At 39.3% G+C, this 20,078-nt stretch overlaps 1 protein-coding gene across 1 annotated transcript in view; it reads left to right on the top strand.

Moving 5' to 3' along the window:
- UNC79 (unc-79 homolog, NALCN channel complex subunit) overlaps nt 1-20,078 on the top strand; it is a 97,616-nt gene that overhangs the window by 4,920 nt on the left and 72,618 nt on the right. The window contains exons 3-6 of the mRNA XM_072427677.1: nt 8,650-8,954; nt 16,347-16,517; nt 18,600-18,695; nt 19,814-19,869. Of these exons, the coding sequence (XP_072283778.1) occupies nt 8,650-8,954; nt 16,347-16,517; nt 18,600-18,695; nt 19,814-19,869 (628 nt within the window). The remainder of the gene's footprint in view (nt 1-8,649; nt 8,955-16,346; nt 16,518-18,599; nt 18,696-19,813; nt 19,870-20,078) is intronic.

Genomic DNA, 20,078 nt, shown 5'->3' with positions numbered 1-20,078 from the left:
TCACTAGCTGTCCCTCAAAGGAACTCACAATCTAATGTCCCTATCATAGTCATATGTCTTTGATACAGTCCAAGGGCAATTTGGGGAAAGGACAGTTAACTTAACTGCATAATTTTAGAATGTGGAAGCCTGAGTACCCAGGGGAAACCCACACAAACACGCGGAGAACCTGCAAACTCCATGCAGATGGTGCCCTGGGCAAGCACCTCAAAGGGCAGAATGCTGATCACTGAGCCAACGTGCTGCCCTAATTATCCAAAACAAAGCCCCAACTTGAAGTTCCCCCTGTAATCGCCTCTCTCTGGGTCTGCTGTTCTTACTGAACATTGACAGCAGTGGCATTTTACAATCAGGAGCATTTGGGGGAGGAACTTCACCTGCACAGGCTTAACAGCTCAAATTTACAGATGTCCTGTAAGTGTTATTCAACAGAGGAGATCCCCCTGTGATCTCTTGATGCTGAACATTGACATTAGTCGCCTAAAAGTCAAGAACATTCAGGGGATGAGCTTCTCTGACTGAGCCTGTGCAAGACTCAGCACCTCATTGTTACAGCTGACCTGTCAATAGTATGCAACGTGAGCTCTAACATGAGGTTCCTCCATATATCCCCTCTTTTCTCTGCTTCTGTTGCTTGTTATGGACGTTGACATCCATGGCTTGGAAGACAGAAGCAGTTGGGGACTAGCTTCTGCTCAAAATCTTGTGCATGGCTTCAAGGCATAGACTTAACAGCTCACCATTACATCTGGCCTGCTAGTATTGTCCAACATGAGGTTCCTCCATTGATCTCCTCCTCTGTCTGCTTTTCTTGTTCCTTTTGAGCATTGACATCCATTGCACTGAAGACAGGAGCAGATGGGGGATGAGTTTCTCTGCACAAGTTTGTTCATGGCTGCAAGGCAGCTCATCTGTACAGTTGGCTTATCAGTATTTTCTAACATGAGCTCCAGCATGAGGTTCCTCTGCGTTCTGTGTCTGTTCTGGCTGAACATTGACATCAGTGGCTATGAAGGCTGGAGCGGATGAGGTGAGGAGCTTCATCATGTGAGCGTGGTCCTGGGGTCCATTACTAAAACTCCTATTATCTTTCTATGGAATCCAATATAAGAAAATATGTTGGTTGCTGTTGCTTATCTTCTTCTGTGAAATGCTCATTGAATGGCTGACATGTGGATCATCAGTATCTTTGGCACTTGTTCTACATCAGTATCTTTGGCACTTGTTCTGAGTCTCTGACCTGTGCAGAGTATGCAGGATGTAGGACTTCACTCGCTGGCCAATGGACATTTTCAGATGGAGGTCATGAATGGCAGCCTGCAGTTCTTTCCTGACAAGTAGCAACATACCAAAGTCAGGTGTACAGTCTATACAAATGCATACATTTTATTTTTTAGGGCTTTTTATTTCTTTATCTCCACCTGTTGATCCTGCTCATAACACACCTGACTTAGGGTGACAACACTCACAGTATCTATGGAGCAGTGTTTGTCACCTTGGGCTGTTCTGTTCATTTTGTCTACAAACAACGCTCCCTCTTCTCTGTTTTATGGGGGGAGGTGGGGGTGGGCTGTTTCTAAGTCAATGATAGAGAACCGATAAGAGCAATTTGCAATTTGAGTTCATTGCACTAAATGTTAGAACCTTGCTATACTTATGGCAGGATCAACAGGTATTCTTCTGCACTTGAAGAACATGTACTTAGCCTAAAAGGAGAAAATGAATACAGCCACCATATCTTAAGCCTGGACAGCTGCACACTGGTAAGACTGGTAGGTAGAGTTTAATCTGCTGGTATCCACAACACAGAGATGGGGTTAGTGGGAGACTCACCACTTTCTTCCCTAAAGCCAGGCACGCATGTCATATGATTGTCGCCTGAGATGAACGGACATGCTTGCCTCGGGTGAAAATCTGTGTACACCGGTCCCCAATGTCATTCATTAATCTGACCTAATGGATTGGTGAATGATCGATCAGGAACAACCGATTGGAAGAGAGGACAGCAGGCTGTTGCTCTCTCATTGCTCACTCGTCCCCCTCCCTCCCCATAGAACAGATCATTTCCAGCAACAGTCATCTGACATCTGTATGACGCGTTCCTCACCCGAAATATCATGTACCCTTTATATGCCTGCCCAGTCTGATCCCCTCCTCCGTTTATAAAAACAAAGTAAAAACTGTTTCCTAAAGCTCTGATATATGATATATGATATCCAGCGATTGTGTGGTTAATAATCCTCCAGCTCGGCTATCATCGCTCCTCGTCACTATCAGTCCATTAGAGAACCCTGCCAGTTGTGTGAATGGCGTGTGGGTGGTGAAATCTCCGCATTCATCTAGCAGGGAATAGGGAGGAGAATTCTTCACACAAGACGGCAATTCGATTTCTAAAATTCCCTCTTCTGCCCAAGCTGGTCATGAAAAATGTTCAGTTAATGTAGATGTATAGAAAGTGGACCATATGTAGTCATCTAGAAAGTCTGGGACTATAATACCAGGGATGGCAGGAACCCCTCAGAATGGGTATAGCGGGGGTACAGACCCAGGAACAGAGAGCAGAGAGGATGAGGACCCCTCAGAATGGGCACAGCGGGGGTACAGATCTGTTAACTTATGTAAAGAATTGTGGTCATTTAAACAGGTTTGGAGAACTGAGAACTAAGTGCAGGGATGGTGGAAGTCTTTATAATGGGCACAGAAGGTGTATGGACCCAGGAACTCAGAACAGGGACAGTGATTTGAGCTGATTGGCCCCATAGTTTTGGTTTCATCTTTTCTATATTGCAGGCAGGTTTCACACACAGCTGTATGTCTGGTGGATTGCATGTTGCAGTTTTATCACTCACATTCTTCACTATTCATCATAGTGTCACTTTCATTCTTGTGGTTCGGGGCTCCGCAAGGTCCAGCACCGCTCCCCCATAGTCAGCACAAGGGTGACTTTTCATCCACTGGGCATTGATTAACAGAAACCATATTGATCCAAAATGACTCCATATACCAGGCTCAGTATACAGAATGGGCAGCAACCCACAGTGACCAATCAGATTTTAGTGTGCTGCTGTCAGTGCAGTGATGAGTTCTGATTGGTGGCTGTGGGATGCTGTATGATGTGATTTGTGTGCCAGAGAGGACAATAGTTGAACATGGAATTTTATGACAGTAATTTGGCATTTTGAAGCTGATTTACTAAGGAGCGCATCTGACTGAAGGGTGCAAACTTTATCCCAAATTTGTGAACCTGTTGTTACATCTAAAGAAACAGTTTGGTTCCCAACATGGTATTTATATTATAGCCTTGGAAATAAAGTTTACATTCTTTAGTTGTTCTTTTTTTAGCATTTTGTTTGCTTGATGTTTGCCTTTCTCTACAAAATTGGGCCAGAAAATTTTTTTTAGTATGCACAATTTTTATGAAAAAACACAGGGCCACCGGGCATGCAGGCATTTCAAAACTGACCGAGAATGAGAATTGAATTGAGAGGCCACTTAGTATACATCAAGTGCTCTTTAAGGGACCATGTATGGAATCTAAGATTTAGGCTACACTTACATTAACTTTAAACATTTATCAATGCCTGTACAACTTTTGTATGAGTTTGTAAGCATTTATAAAGACGTTTTAACTAAAGGAATTTGGCTCAGAGGAGGTAGAAAAGAAAATGCCTATAAAAGCACCAAAACACCCATAACTTCTTTAAAAAACACCTACAAATGCCCCATTCACTTGGACTTGGAGCATTTATGAGTGTTTAAAGAGGTTTTCAAACATTTTTGGGTATTGAATGGGCTTCTTTCCAAATGTCACAGGATGTGTTTTCTTTACAACCTATCATGAAAATGCTCTGGTGTGAATTGGCCCTTTAGGACGAATTGGAATTTTCAAACATGGGTCTTTTAATGCTGGGAAACAGTCAATGTGGACTTAGCCTTTTGGGTTTTCTTGGTGCGCATCCCCAAATCTTTCCTCAAAATCTTTATTTTTCCATCCCCCCTGGCTACATTAGGCAGAAGACGGCATGACCCATAGTAAATCAGCTCCATTTTCTAAAATTTCCAAAATGAATAGAAAAAAGCAAAAAAGGTTACAGATTTGTGATACCAGCCTACAGATCTATATAAATGATGTGTAAAGGATGCCAACCGTGCATATTGAAGGCAGACATTTTGATGGAATTTTTAGACACTTGCCCTCGTGGCCTTGAGTTCCATGTTCCAAGAACAGGGCCCGAATATTGGCCTAGCTACCAAAATGTCATCCTTCCTTGTGACCAGTAGTAGGATGTGAATGTGTCTTGAGTTGCCTTGGGGTGTTCTTGTGTAATATGAATCGCTGTGATATTTATTGGTTGACCAATACAACCCCAAAATTAATATGAAATTTTCTCAAGCCTAATTCCTGCCAATATTTCTATTTTATTTTCCATTGAGCTGGGTGCAGTTAAAGCATCTGCCAGGTTTTTGGTGCTCCTAATAAGGAGATCTCTTTACGTTATGAAGAGTGCTGACGGGTTGGAACTTTTGGCAATGCTTTTTGCCACAAAGTACTTTTTGACCTGGTGCCAACCACTTCCCCCATTTCTTAAATGGTTCACACTGGGTGAAGAAGTAAGCCAACATCTCAATGGGGTTATATACTAACAAACCTTCCAGAACGTTTTCCTCTTCGTAACTGTATTAAATAACGAACATTTGGCTGGAGTTAGGCTTCCTGACTCCAATGCTATTGGACAGTGGAAACCCGGTCACAGTAAATCAGATTACATCAGAAATGAATTCAATTTGTAATTACATCTGAAGTTCTGTAAATTGTCTTTTGCAGTAGGTTACGTTGTAAAGATGTTGGCATCTCCCCTGTTGACTTCTCAGTGGCCTCTTGACCAATGTCTCTCCATGATGCTGTTAGCTGTTTCCAATCCCAACTGAAGGCCAACTACACCCAAAACCCATTGTTTGGTTCTTTGTGGTTCCAATCCAGCAGATAATACCAGATGTCTTCATTCTGCCAATGGAATGTCCTCAATAGAGTGGTGTTTCTAAGCCAGGCTTCTGTTTCCTTCAGAGGTTTCTAGGGGGTCCTTTAGCAATTTTAACTTCTAGATCAGTTTAGGTGCCACCAATGATGTTTATGGCTATCTGTATGGATAACGTTCTTCCCAATGACCACCACACTCATATACTTTAATCTGTGGATATAGTCATTATAGAAGGGGTTCCCTGAAGACCTGAAATATTTTTAAAAAGTTCCATCATGTTAAAAAGGTTAAAAAAAAGGCTGACATAGAATGAACCTGAAATTTGGTGGTCCATCCATTGACATAGCTCCGTGTGATTTGGCCCCTAGGCCTTTAATTCTCATCTCAGAGGCAGTTTCTTTGTTCATACAGAAAATCAATTGCTATCCTAGTGGTTCCCAAATTAGATACATACTATTTTACTCATATTTCATTCCAAAAGATGTTGCTACCTGCATAAATCAATGTGCAGCCAGATAAAACTCAGACCTTTGTGCTTATGGGCCCCATAGTAGTTGCAACATCTCCTATGCCTACCTTCCTTGTAGACGTAGAAGTAGAAGTGGAGGACTACTGTGAGATAATGTCACCGTTGAGTGATATAAGAGCTGAGTAGGTGATATAACCCAGAAGTGCCCAAAAAATAGTTCTGGGTGCAGTTGGATCTCAGATAAAATGGGACAGGTTGGATCTTGGAGACCTAACAGATGCAAGTAAACTATAAAACCTTACTCTGATGGCTTTGAATCGCCTTGCTCTAAACCCCACTGAGAATACAACAGAGGTTCCCCAATGGTAACAAATGGCAAAACATTAAAAAGAATGCATAACCCAATATATATGTTGCAAAGTTATATTTTTGGATGGTTTTAACTGCAACTATTGCAAATGTATATTATTGTAAATGGGAATTTTACTTAGTTCTTTAAATATTAAAAGGGTAATATGACTGCATATTGAAAGAAAGAAATGTGTATGATTTATTTTTTAGCTAATGTCCAGATTGATGCATTTATTCTATTTTCTGCAATGTTTATAAAAGTTAAGATGTGAGTACAAGCACTCTGCAATAGGACGGCACTCAGGAATCCAGATGTGACGTTCAGATCTGTAGTTATAGAAGGTTGGAATATATAGAATTGCATGCTCCATATACATTTAGATAGATGAAAGGTTTATAAAGAAGAGACTTGAATATTTAGATTAAAGTGTGATAAGAGAGAACAATAATCTGTGGATATTAGGACCTGGGGGAAATCCAGAGAAACTTGCCTCTCCCTTCTTTCCTGATGGGTATTTGACAGGCCCCTTAACCACCATTCCAGTTAAAGCCTGATTTATTTTTGGGTCTAAGCTTAAAAAAACTTAGAACCTCATATACATAAAGTACTAAACACTCCAATCCACCATGTCATGGAGATGAAAGGTAGACATTCTTGAAGTTCAGCCTGGGTGACAACTATGGCTTCCTCCATACATACAAATCAGGAGCTCCTATCTGTCCTATGGATCACCCAATTACCACCCCATGACTAGAGGAAAAGAATATCATACACAGATTATCCTATGTGTGCAATTTTTAGGTCTTCCCAACAAGTGACTACCAAACGCAAAATTGGTCAAACTAGTTAAGGTGACATCTGTTCTGACTGCATGTGCTAGCACTATAGGTAACACCAAATCAAGTTTCTGGCTGTGATATTCTTTTTTTTATCTGCTGGTGAAGATGCAGTCAGACAGATGGGATCCCATTCATACAGGGAAACAACTTTTATTTTTCTTACCTGAAAATGCCATTAGAATCTTGATTTTTGTTTAGGCCATTAGGTGGCATTGTGTCTTCATGTAAAATATAACAGACACTCTTACCTTCTGAGACATTACATCACCATCTACACAGCACCATCTACAGGTGGACAACAACAATGCACAAAAATAAATCTAAAAAAGGGAAAAAAAGATAAACAGATGTGATCATGTGATCACATGGCCATGTGATCTAAACTTTTATTCCTTTTTAAATAAATGTTTAAAAAACACAGCATGAATGTAGTTATTAACATTCATTTTATTGGCATTAATGTTATGAATATTAGCAGCGACATTTGGTGCCCTAGGTTTATACTTGAGTCAATGTATTTTCTTATTTTTTCTGGGTAAAAGCCGGTAACTCGGCTTTTATTTGGATCGGGTATTATGATCATCAACATATTACTTAGCGCTGTAAGTTAAATGAGGTTTTGACGGATACAAACAATGACACAGGAGAGGACTCCTAAAAGAGCTTACAATCTAAGGTTTCTATTTTTAAAACGGAATCTAACATTCTCTCAAACATTTCTGGATAGGAATTAATTACTGGCAAAAAAATACCTGGACCTAGAAGATTCCCACTAGAGAATGTTTGAGGGAATATTAGATGCCCTGTTTTATAAATAAAGCCATAAGAGTTTATATTTGAGTATACACAGTTGTTTGCATTTTCACCATAGCACACCTAGAATTGTATTAGCATAAGTAACTACTTTAAATAGAATTTTTGATTTCACATAAAGACAACAGACTGATGAGGAGAGTAACCAATGTAGAATGTGACCGTTATAGAAGTCACCATGATGGATTCCTGCATATATTTGGTCTTGATTCACTTCTTTCCAGTGTTTTTCCTTTTGCAGAGTGCTTGTTGTAACAATAAATTAGACTTTGTAATGATGGAAATGATGAGATTCTAGTAACTGTCAATAAACAATATTGTTTGCCTAGCCAGAGGTGACAACAAAATAGTGTTTGTATTGCTAAAGTACAATGTTTCCCTCCCAAACCTAGAGAATGCTAAATTCGAAGCACGAAATCTGCCATTACCATTAGCTCACCTATGCAACAAAATCATCAATTATATCTTATTTTCCCAAAGCTTCCTCCCTGTAGCTTTAGTAAACATTTTTAGAAAGAAATATGATTTCTTAATTCATGTGCCTGTCGAATCATTACGCCAAATGATACTGACGGAATGTCATGAAGCAGTATCATAAAATACATACAGACATTATTTTGGTGCAATAAACATGTGTTTTTTAAGAAGACTTCTTAATAAACTTACATGTTTATTACTTGCTAAAACATGTTTCTCAAAGTGCCACACCTATATTTCGAGGGGCTGAATTTTGTGATCATTTAAAGAATAAAAACAAAAAATTGAGCAAAAAAGTAAAAAAAAAAAAAAAATTGACAATTGACTTCTGAATTTCTACAAGCAAAGTATTGATTTTGGCTGTTTTGGTTTGCTGGCGATCTATCAGTTGGGCGTGGGATTTTGCCGATGGACTCGCCTCCGAAGCATGGGTGGGGCACTGAAACATGCATCCTTATATTTTTGCTCCTTATGAACCAGATAACACATGAGATGCAATGAGGATGTTCAACACGAGCTTAATTTTCCTGAATTGCCTATATTTGCCGAGAGTGAAAGTGATCTTAGCGAATTTTAGCCTAGCTTCTGATGTGGTAGACATTGCATCTTATGTGGTGCGTATCTGGTCTTTTATTCTTTGTTTTATAGTGTCATTTCAATGTAATGTGCTGTTTTTTTGTGTCTTTGTTGTCTCTTTTTTTTTCTTTGTCCCCTCAACAGCATTTTGTCCCGGTCAGGCAAGAAGGACAATCAAGATGCCTCCAATTTGACAGTGCCCATGACTATGTGTCTTTTCCCTGTGCCATTCCCACTCACCCCATCTCTAAGACCACAGGTCAGTTCCATCAACCCTACTGTTACTCGCTCCCTCCTTTACAGCGTCCTGCGAGATTCTCCGTCAGAACGAGGCCAACAAAGCCGCGACGCCCAATTGTCCGAGTACCCTTCTTTGGATTATCAGGGGCTCTATGTGACATTGGTAACCTTGTTGGACCTGGTGCCCTTACTCCAACATGGCCAACATGGTAAGACTTTATTTTTATTGCTTTATGAAACTGATAATGATGATATTCATGATGATGATGAGCGTGCTGCTGCAGCTTGAGAGTTGAAATTTAATATTGAATTAAAAAGGCTGGATCAGCCTTTGAGTTTTAATGTTGGGGAAGAATTCCCCTTACTTTCTGTTCTGGTGAAATAATACACACCAAGGGGTCTGTATCCTGTGCAACTTTCCCAGAATTCGGTTTTAGTACTAGGTATTTTTCACCCAATGAGCCTGATTTATAAAAACTCTCCAAAACTGGAGAAAATAGACTATCATGGGGGAACCTGGGTGATCCAGCAAACATAAATGGATTTGGTTTAGGATTGCAAACATTTGCCAACTAATAGCATGTGACTTTTAGGAAATCCATTACAGGTTAGATAGATCACCCAGGTTCTTCCATGAAAGTCCATCTTTTCCATACTTGGAGAACTTTAATAAATCAGACCCAATGTATAATTTGTGTCTGTTTAGTAAATGGTGCAATATGGAACAATATGGTGCACCATGGAACAATGGTGCACCCAGCTAAAAGGGGACAGGAGATCACTGTTAAGTTGTTTTCTTTTATTAGTAATTGTTATTTTTCTCTTAGGATAAAATATTTATTTCCCTCTGAACTGAATGTTTCAAAGGAATGTTTCCTTCCCATTTTTAAAGTTATTTATATTTCTGGGGAATGTTCATTATCCTATATTCATGTATGGTATTTTCTTTCTTTCTTGGGCTTGGATGTTTTTAGGGTGCTTCATTCACCCTGTGAAAGGAATCAATATCAGAAAAAAAACATTTTGCTCATGATAAAAACAATAACAGGAGTGTTATTCTAAAACTTAAACACAAGACAAGTGTTCCATCTTGTTTTAATAGTTAGACCCATTTAGATTTAACAGCCATCAAAGGGTCAGATAGAGCTCAAGTTCAGACAAAAACAGCCTCTAATTGGGGGTCTGTATATAAAGCTTTCCGGCATTTAGTGGTGAAGAATCTTCCAGGTCCAAGTATTTGATTCTCCACCAGGGAATGTTTCAGTGTCATATTCCCTGCTTTGTAGTTAGACCCCTTTATGTCTGCATTGGTGGGATTTTTCTCCATCAATCACTGTGAAAACTGTGCTGTGCTGCAGGGCATATTCCCATGAAGTGTAATACCCTTATGTGCAGGCAGTTTTTTCCTTTTTATTGTCAATTTTATTGTTTTTTATTATTGGTATACAATCTATGTTTAGGCATCATACTGATTAATAATTTTATTTCTACAGTCATATTATCCCATATAGGGCAGCTGCTATTTCTATAATACTATGAGAAAATTCTGTGCCATGTGCAATAGGTTTCCCAGTGTTTCTTACTTTTATTCTAACATATCACAAGTGTGCTTATTTAATAAAAGTGCCGTACCCCAGAGCTGCCAATCCTATATTGGCGTCACTTTTGATTGGTTGCACAGGAACATTCATTCAGGAACTCATACAACATGTTTCAGAGGCAACAAACAATTATAATTCATTAGTTATTGGTAAAGGGGACTCAAGCTATACTCAAGAAATAAGGCATTGAAGGCTTGTGCAGGCAGCATACTGATCTAGTTCCCTTAATTAGAAATGCCACAGAATTTATTTCTATCACTACTGCATAATTTTCATTGTACAAATAGTTTTGTCGGTACAAAAGTGGGTAGGTGCTTGTGAGCTATTGCTGGGGAATAATGTTACAGGGGTCAGCCTTAAATTCTACAATGATTATGACCATTGGTGTCATATCTATTTTATGTTAAGTTCAAATGAGTTAAAAGCATAAGTGCAGGGAGACAATTTATTAAAGAGGGTACATTAGGGGTGTTGTGACACCTTTCATCTGATTTTTATTACTGGTGAGATATGGTAAAAGGAGGTAATGTCTGGGAGAAAAAATGTTACATTATTACAATATTATTATCATAACAACAGCACTAAACTATACTGGTGACCACTTACCAGAACGAGGGGTCCCCACTATCCCAGCACTGAGTTCCAGGGTCTGTACCTCTGCTGTTCCCATTATGAGAGGCTCCCACTGAGTTCCCAGGTACCTGCTGTTCCCAAAATGAGGGTCCCCGGTACTCCAAGCTGAGTTCCTGGGTCTAAACCTCTGCTCTGCCCCAATGTGAGGGGTTCTCACAGTCCCTTCCTAACTTTATTGTATGTTATGGAGATTGTAACAAATAACCAACAAAAGGTGGGCAGGAGCAGAACAAGAAATGATCACTAAGAGTTCTGGAAAACATATAAAAGATGAAAGTGACTCAAGGCCCCTAGTATAACTAAAATTTCATTTTACACACATTTATCCTTTACCATTGAGGAGTAATTTTGTTGGTTGAACCGTTTTCCATGAGAATGCCCCATGGTGCTCCCAACAATGGGCATTTATTTGAAATAAAAGTAAAGTTCCATCGTATTCATGTTCAGGATCTAAGATTTAGAAGAGCACAGCATAGAACTGGGGGTTTTATTAAAAAGGTTTGGCCACATCATTGCAGGCAGATTTGCCTTTCAGGTAACCAAGCCATTGAAAGTCTCCACTGCATCCCTCTGCTTTCTAAAACATGAGCAAAATACAAGCATGCAGCCTATAAAATCTCTGTATTTGTATCAGGTCAATAAGTCAGAAAGTACCAGAGCCATTGGGTTTGTATGACAACTAAAGAACTATCATGTTTAAAGGGCCAGCTCAGCAAAGTGTTCTTTGTGTTTTTATCATGATATGGCTGTGATTGCTATACTAAAAAGTAGCTGATCCCGTATTTTTTTATCTTTAATGCATACAATCTTTAAAACTAGAAATCTGTGACAGCACGGCACCAAAGCAACCTTATCAGTTATTGTATAAGTATATGGTATTACATATAACCTTATCCAAAGAGGAGGATGCGGCGGGAGAGGCACCCTGCTGAGTCTTCCCCCATAGCAAATGACAGTGCTCATCCTGGTCATTTAGCGTTCCACCTTGCCAGATGACATCAGGGAGGATGTTGGGGGGCTATGTACACACACTATACATTTGTGATTGTCTCAGTTCACAATTATCTAGCATGTGTATGTAGCTTATATTTTTCATAAGGCTGCACACAATAATTTACCAATAAGCATTCAGATTCATGCATACACTCCTTCATATTTGGCTTTTAATGTTTGTTAAACAGACATTGCTAATCATATATTTATATATTTTTTGATTATTTGTTTGATAAACTTAATTGTGACATATATTTTTGTTACATAGTTACATAGTAGGTTAGGTTGAAAAAAGACGTCAAGTCCATCAAGTTCACCCAGTAGGGAAATAAACATATCCCAGATATAAAACCTATAAGACATAGTTGGTCCAGAGGAAGGCAAAAAAACCCCGGGTACAATTTGCTTCAACAGGGGAAAAAATTCCTTCCTGATTCCATGAGGCAATCAGATGTTCCCTGGATCAGCAGTCTCTGTTATCATTACTTTAAATCCTCAATACCCAGTTATTTTCTTACATTCTTTTTCATTTATCTATATTAAATGTCATTTGCCACTTGGCTGCCCAATCAAACAGTACATCCAGGTCTGCTTGAAGATTATAGACATCCTGTATGGACTTAATTCCATTACATAGTTTGGTGTCATCTACAAAGACAGAAATGGTACTTTTAATCCCAAACTCTATATCATTTATAAAGATGTAAAAACAGTAAAGGTCCCAACACTGAGCCCTGGGGTACACCACTAATAACCTTCAGAGTATGAATCATTATTACAACTCTCTGGATGCAATCTTTACTTTACTTCCTCATAAAAAGAGAGTACATTTGTTTGACAACTTCTGTCTTTCTTGAAGCCATGCTGACTATCACTTATGCTAATATTTTCCAGCAGAAACTCCTCTATGTGGTTCATATTTCTTTCTAACTATGGACATTAAACTAACCGGTCTGTAGTTACCTGGTAATGACTTTGCTCCCTTTTTGAAGATAGGAACCACATTGGCCTTACGCCAATCCATCGGTACCTTGCCAGTGACTAAGGAGTCTCTAAAAATTAGAAATAATGGCTTTGAAATAACTGAGCTCAGCTCTTTGAGGACACGTGGATGTAATCCATCAGGTCCTGGTGCTTTGTCAACCTTAATTTTTCCCATCTGTTTCTCAGTCATATAAATTCTGACTCATTTAAGGCAGAGACATTGCTTCTATGAATTTGGACTTGAGCTCCGCCATTTTCCTATGTGTACACAGAGCTAAAAAAAAGGGTTTAGTAAATTTTCCTTTTCTTTATCCCCAGTTACCAACCCAGCGACATCATTTAGGGGGCTACATGCTCAGATCTGAACTCCTTGCTATTTATATATATATATTAAAACAAAAATGGGGGGGGGTTGCCTTACTTTCCTTTGCAAACTGTCTTTCATTTTGAAATTTTGCACATATTATCTCCTTTTTACATTTTTTGTTATATTCTTTATGATGATGAAGGTGATCCTTCATTTTTATATTTTTGGAATGCCCTTTTTTGTTCCTCTATGGCTTTTTTAACATCAGCTGTGAGCCACATAGAGAATATTTTAACCACTTATTACCTAACTTATTACCCTTTGGAATATATTTTGTAGTGTGCTTTCAGTGTGCTTTTGTAGAACAGACTTGAAACATTCCCGTTTCTGTTCTGTGTTCTTTGAGGACAATATTGTCTCCCAGTCCAAGTCACAGAGAGTCGCCCTTAATAATGGAAAATTTGCTCCCTTAAAATTAAATGTTTTTATCTTTCCTGTTTTTGCTTCCTGATTACAGCTTACATTAAATGAAATCATATTATGGTCACTGCTACCCAGATTCTCTTTTATTTGCACATTTGTTATAAGCTGTGCATTGTTAGAAAGAACTAGGTCCAGCAGAGTATCATTTCTAGTTGGGGCTTCTATAAACTGTACCATAAAATTATCTTGTATTAGATTTACCAGTTTCCTACCTTTTGCTGTTCCTGTAGTTCCATTGATATTGCCCATGAATAAAACACTTCCACTTTTTGCTACTTTTTCTATTTCTTCCTTAGCACTGGGGGCCTATAGCAGACTCCAATAAATAATTGTGTGTTATTCACCCCCACATTCACCTCTGCCCATAATGCCTCAACCTTATCACTTGTTTCATCTGCAATTTATTTTTTCACATTCACTTTTAGATCACTTCTCACACACACACAGACAGACATCACCACCCTTTTTTTTGACTCTGTTTTTACAAAAGAGAGTATACCCAGGAATATTGGCAGCCCAGTCATGCAGTCAATGCCAACTAAAGCCACATACACACGTGCAATATTAGTCGTTGTAAGGGTTCTTTCACGATCCTTTCCAATGACTATCACTGCACGATCCAGGAACGAGTGATGTACATACAGCACCTCTATGGAGAGGGGAGGGGGGGAGCTATGGAGCGGCACCCTGCTGCCCGCTTTCCCCCTTCCCTTGCATTAGGATCGTTAGTTGTTCATCGTCGGTGGATCCGCCAGGACGGTCTTTCGGACGATGGAAGGCTCTGTACACACTTCAGATTCTCGCCAGATATCGGCCCTGAGCCGATTATCAGGCAAAAACCGTTGGACCTGTGTACGTAGCTTTAGTCATAATTCTCATCACTCATTAAGGCTTCCAATTCCCCTATCTTGTTTGCTAGACTTCTAGCATTGGTGAACAGGCTCCTTATACCATTGCTGCTTTAACCATCATTGTTTGTCAAATCATTTTGTTTTTCAGTACAACTAGTACTGCACAATCCAATGTTTGTTTGTAAAGTGAGAAGCTCTATACATTTATCCACAACCCTCCTCCAAACTATCCCCAACCCACCCTCCACTAGTGTCTGACCCCTGACCAACTTTTCTGCCACCTTATTTACCTGTCCCAGCCCCCCTCTGTCCTAGTTTTAATATCCCTCCACCATTCCCCTTAATCTTTCCCCTGGCACAGCTGACCCCCTTTCATTTAAGTGCAAACCATCTCTGGCATACAGGTTGTACCCCAATGAAAAGTCAGCCCAGTGCTCTATGAACCCAAACCCTTCCCTTCTACACCAGGACTTAAGCCATGCATTTAGCTGTCTAAGCTCCCTCTGCCTTTCCTGTGTTGCGCATGGCACTGGCAATATTCCAGAGAATATAATCTTGTAGGTCCTTTCCTTCAACTAAACTACATAGAACAAAAGACAGGTAAAAGACTTCCGGAAAAATTCCCATTGCCAAATTTGCCAAATTCCCTGTCTCCTAGAGACTTGCACAGTCCACTGTTCTGTGTTTGAAATGGACATGTGATAAACAGCAGAGTGACATGGCCTGGCATCCGGAATCTGGCAAAGTTGGCAATAGGCAACATTTGTAAGGTAAGTGCACCTAAACAGTCACTTAGTCAACCAAAACCTTCTGGCTTCAAGGGAAATCTATCTTCAGGCAAGTTGAGGCAATCTTACAGGACGTATGGCAGTCAATATGGGGTCAAATATTTTCCAAAATTTGATAAGCGAGGGGATAATTGCTCATCTTCAAGTGATACTTTGAAGCACAGGAACCCACTGTAACCTTCTTCCGACCATCACAATCCAATGTCAGAGCCTTGTTACCCACCATAATCTTATTTTGTACATTTGTACTGACCACAGTTTGCTTCTAAAAACCATGTAGATCTTCTTCCGAACACTGAGACCCGCCACAATCTATTGAGACCATGCTCCTGCTTGTAGCACTCTGACCCACCAAGATTCTCTTTAAAGAACTTAGGCCCGCCATCATTTTTTCGTATAGAAATGCAATTGTTGTCATTCCTTCTCAGAATATTGGGGCCCAGCATAATAACTTTCTGGAGCACTAGGGCCCACCGTAGTCGACTTCACAGCATTGCAACCTATTATAAACACATTGGGAGCATTGGGATCCACTAAACTCCTTACCAAGAAAAGATGAGGCACTTAAATTGTATTTTAATTTTTTCACATAGCAGAGTGATGGATTAGGAGATTAAGTTGGAAAACTCTCCATGACCAATAACAGGTCTAAGTGCCAAACATGCTTATATTTACCCCATAGGAAGTCGAAAGCAATTTTGGACATTTTTCTGTCTCCTCTACCCAGGGAGGAATTCCTAATTATCTTCAGAGCCTTAAAGAGAAAAAAGGCTTCACTAACCCATCATGTAAGCAAAGTGACTTTTTCTGCCTTTTTATAGATCAGCTTTGCTCTTTTTTGCCCAGTTTTTGTATTTTAGAAGCTGCAGTAGATTGTCTTTCATTATACTCTAAGGCTTGTCTCTTATTATGACTTGTGTTCCCTGCGTGTTGCTAAACTGTTCTTTGTTAACGTTTCCAGATCTGGGACAATCTATATTTTATACAACCGCTTGCCTGTTACCATTCTTGAGTGATGATATACTAAGTACATTACCGTACACAATGATCTCCACATTGGCGACCTTCCCTCCCTTCCTGCACAAGGACATCACTGAGTATCTCAGTACATCCTTCTTGCCCATGGCTATCTGTAAGTGATCACATTTTATGCCCATTGACTATTATGTATACAAAGTATCCTTTTCTTGTATTTTGATGTATAAATATAACATATGGAATTTCCTTTGAGACAATCTTAAAGTGCTCCAGCTCTACTGGCTCTTCCATTGCTTTTACATTCTGAATGCTGCTGCAAATCTTGCAGAAGGGGCCATTGCAAGCTTGACTGGAACCAGTATATTAAGCTTGTTTGGTGCACACAAGCAACTAAATAAACTTGGCATTCAGGCCAAATAACCTTCAGCCAAAAACGTTAAAACCAAATTATGTTTTGAATAGTGCAATATAGGATTTAGTCCCTGTTTCTGTTGTTGTCTGTGCCATCCTCTGCCAATTCCAATGGAACCTCCTATTTTTTGTTGGGATATAACAGTGACAGGATGTAAAAGGAAAATCTCCCCAGTGGACAATCAAAAAGAACTTGAATTTGGTGTAGAAGGAAAGACCTTCGGTAAGTCTACAGGCAACACTTGGCAACAAAGACTCAATTGTTTCATTTTTACACTTTAGTGGTTCCATTTCTATGAATTGAATTTTATAGCTTCAAGGGTCTTCTTTTCAGGATAAGAGTGGGGACAACGTTTGGCAAAGTTGAGTGTGCAATCATGACAAATTCTTGCTGAACTTTCCAAGCACCTAAAACTGAAACCTGATTGGAAACATTGGCAGCTGATAGTTTGCTGCATCAAAAGTTGTCCCCACAATCCTGAAGAAGTGACCTTTTACACCATGAATTGTGTTGTATCATGTGAAATGTGTTAAACCTCAATGGCATTGGGCTTTGGTCCCTTTTTGTGGGGCTCATTATTTCCATGCTTGTGTTATTGAGGGTGGAAAGGAAGAACCTGGTGCTAAAAAATCTAAGCCTAATAAATTTCAGCTACCATATTAGAGATCTTTCTGGTTTGTAGTAGAATTTTCCAATGGTTGCAGAGACTTCAGGTTCTTGACACCCCCCCCAAACTTTACAATGTAAGCAGAATGGTATTACCCTACGATAAAAAGCTGTCCAAGTCTACACTTTCTTGTATCTACTACTATATAAGTAGCAGGTAGAAGGAAATATAAATTTAGAGATTGAAATATCAATCTATGCACTGCACCTAGTCATGTCACTCAATGTCTCAATGCTCACAATCTAATGTCCCTACCATAGTCATATGCCATTTATCCAATTTAGGGTTATTATAGTAGGGCAATTAACCTGCCAAGGTTTTGTAGTATTGGTACAAAATTTACACAAGCGCATGGAGAATGTGCAAACTTCATGTGGATAGTTTCCTGGTATCAAACTTGAGTTCCTAGTGCTCCAAGGGCATAGCTCTACCCGCTATGCCATCCATTCTACTGCTTTCTGTGACATTGATTTTTGGAGCATCCTAATGCTTGGAAGAACTTTTGGCTCTTTGCTGCTCTATCCAAAAATCTACATCTCCATCAGTTCCCCTCAATATAGCTCTCATTGGGTATCAATTACCAACTAAATTTAGCTTGCAATCATTTCTGTTAATAAAAGTGAAATGAAACACAACGGAGCTGTTTTATTAAAGCTCTCCAAGGCTGAAGAAGATAAACTATCACAGGAGAACCTCCCATGATAAAATCGTTTGCTGTTACTTGACAAATGTTTTTAATCCAGGACCAGCTCCATTTCCATTCACCCCAGCTTCCCCCATGCTAGTCTATCTTCTTCTTCCTATAGAGCTTTGATAAATCAGGCCCAATGTGATGATTGAAATCAAGATCCACTTATGAAAACAACATTGTATGTGATCAGTGTAGTGGGGTCATAGAAGCAGATACATCCACGGTGGGGTTGATCTCTGGCCAGTACCAGAAAGTTATTAAATTCCACTAATTCAACACAATTGTTGTAAGGCCAGAAAGGAACAATAGACCCAAATAACAGGACCATAGGGATATCACAACCTAATGCCCCCCCAACAGAATGGTGCACTGTGTGTTCTGCCCATAAATACATGTGATATTTCATACTGTGGGGACAATTGTGATGATGATAGGTTTGGCTCTGACCCAATTTGTTTTGTTTCAGTAGGTTCCAGAGGAAGAGATGGGACAGTTCCACAACATGTTAACCTCTCAGCCTCATCAATGCTTATGATTGCAATGCAGTACACCACCAACCCAGGTACGTATGTGCTTAGAGATGTTATTATATCATTGCATTGATTAGTATATACCAACAATTCTCAACCAGGGTTCCATGGAAGGTTTCTCCAAGTGTTGCCAGGGGGTTCCTTGAGTGTTGGCTGAATGACTTTTATAGGATGATGCCCACATAGTTCCAGTTCCAGCACCACTTAGCAGAGCCATTTGCCAGGGTCCTGTTTTATTATTGTTTTTACTAAATTTAGATTTTTATTGACAGATCTCAAAGTACAATAAACAATGATAGCAAGATGTTGTGTATACAGTAAAATACTTACAACAAGAAATGTAACTGGTTCAGGCACCACCAGGAACCTTTTTAATGGTAGTGTAATGATGGCATTCTGACCCTAAAGTATTAGGAGGAGGGACATTCTCCCACTGGCAACCAATACAAATAGCATTTTTCCCATTGATTGATTTCAGCCTAGGTTTCCTAACACCTGGAATTTATTTTAAGGTTTCCTTGAATGTTGAGGTTAAAAGGTGTGAAAAGGTTGAGTAAGGCTGATACATACAGAAACATCAGCCTGAACTAAGTTACATGAACACTGCCACCAATGACCCCTTCTGAAAATTCATCATGTCTGGCTCTAACTTTAATAGTTTGAGCCACAGCTTTGGCCAACCATTGCAGTCATAACATTTATTATTCACACTTATGTAAATTCCTGAAAGAACTTTCTTTTGGCTGGCCACATTGTTGTATGAGATATTATTTAAAGGTAATGTTTTAGTAACTTCATGTTTGCACAAATACATTCCTGAGCTTTAACATTTTACTGCAACATAAATTATTTTTAAGAAGAGTAATTTTTCACCATTAAAAAGTCCTCCTTGAGTCCCATTTAGTGACTTTGGTTAGTATGATGTTACCATTTTTTCTGCAGGCAGGAGGAAGCATTCCCCATCTTCTCTCTGCAATGATCAGATTGTATCTTTGTAGCCAAGTCAGTGATGAGAGGTTGCTGCAAGGGCTGATCTGTGCTGGAGCCAAACACTGCACAGAACAGTGCCAGCATAAAACTGGCATAGTGTTCACCAACCCATACATAATAATATTCTCCAGTATTATTCATGGTGTTTGTTGTCTTTCAGTGTATCACTGTCAGCTACTGGAGTGTCTCATGAAGTACAAACAGGAAGTGTGGAAAGTAAGTGGGAAATATTCACCTGAATGTGATGCATTAGATATACCGTATTTTTTCGGACCATAAGACGCACCAGTTTTTTAGAGAAGGGAAATGAAGAAAAAAAAGATTCTGAAACAAATAGTGTCCTAAAATATTTTATGTGCATTAAAAACCAACATCACAGTCATAAACACATGTAATAAACCCTGTAAAGTAAACAGCAGCATTTA

Source organism: Pyxicephalus adspersus, chromosome 12 (assembly GCF_032062135.1).
Source record: "Pyxicephalus adspersus chromosome 12, UCB_Pads_2.0, whole genome shotgun sequence".
Lineage (NCBI taxonomy): Eukaryota > Metazoa > Chordata > Amphibia > Anura > Pyxicephalidae > Pyxicephalus > Pyxicephalus adspersus.
This window is presented reverse-complemented; position numbering and strand designations above follow the sequence as displayed.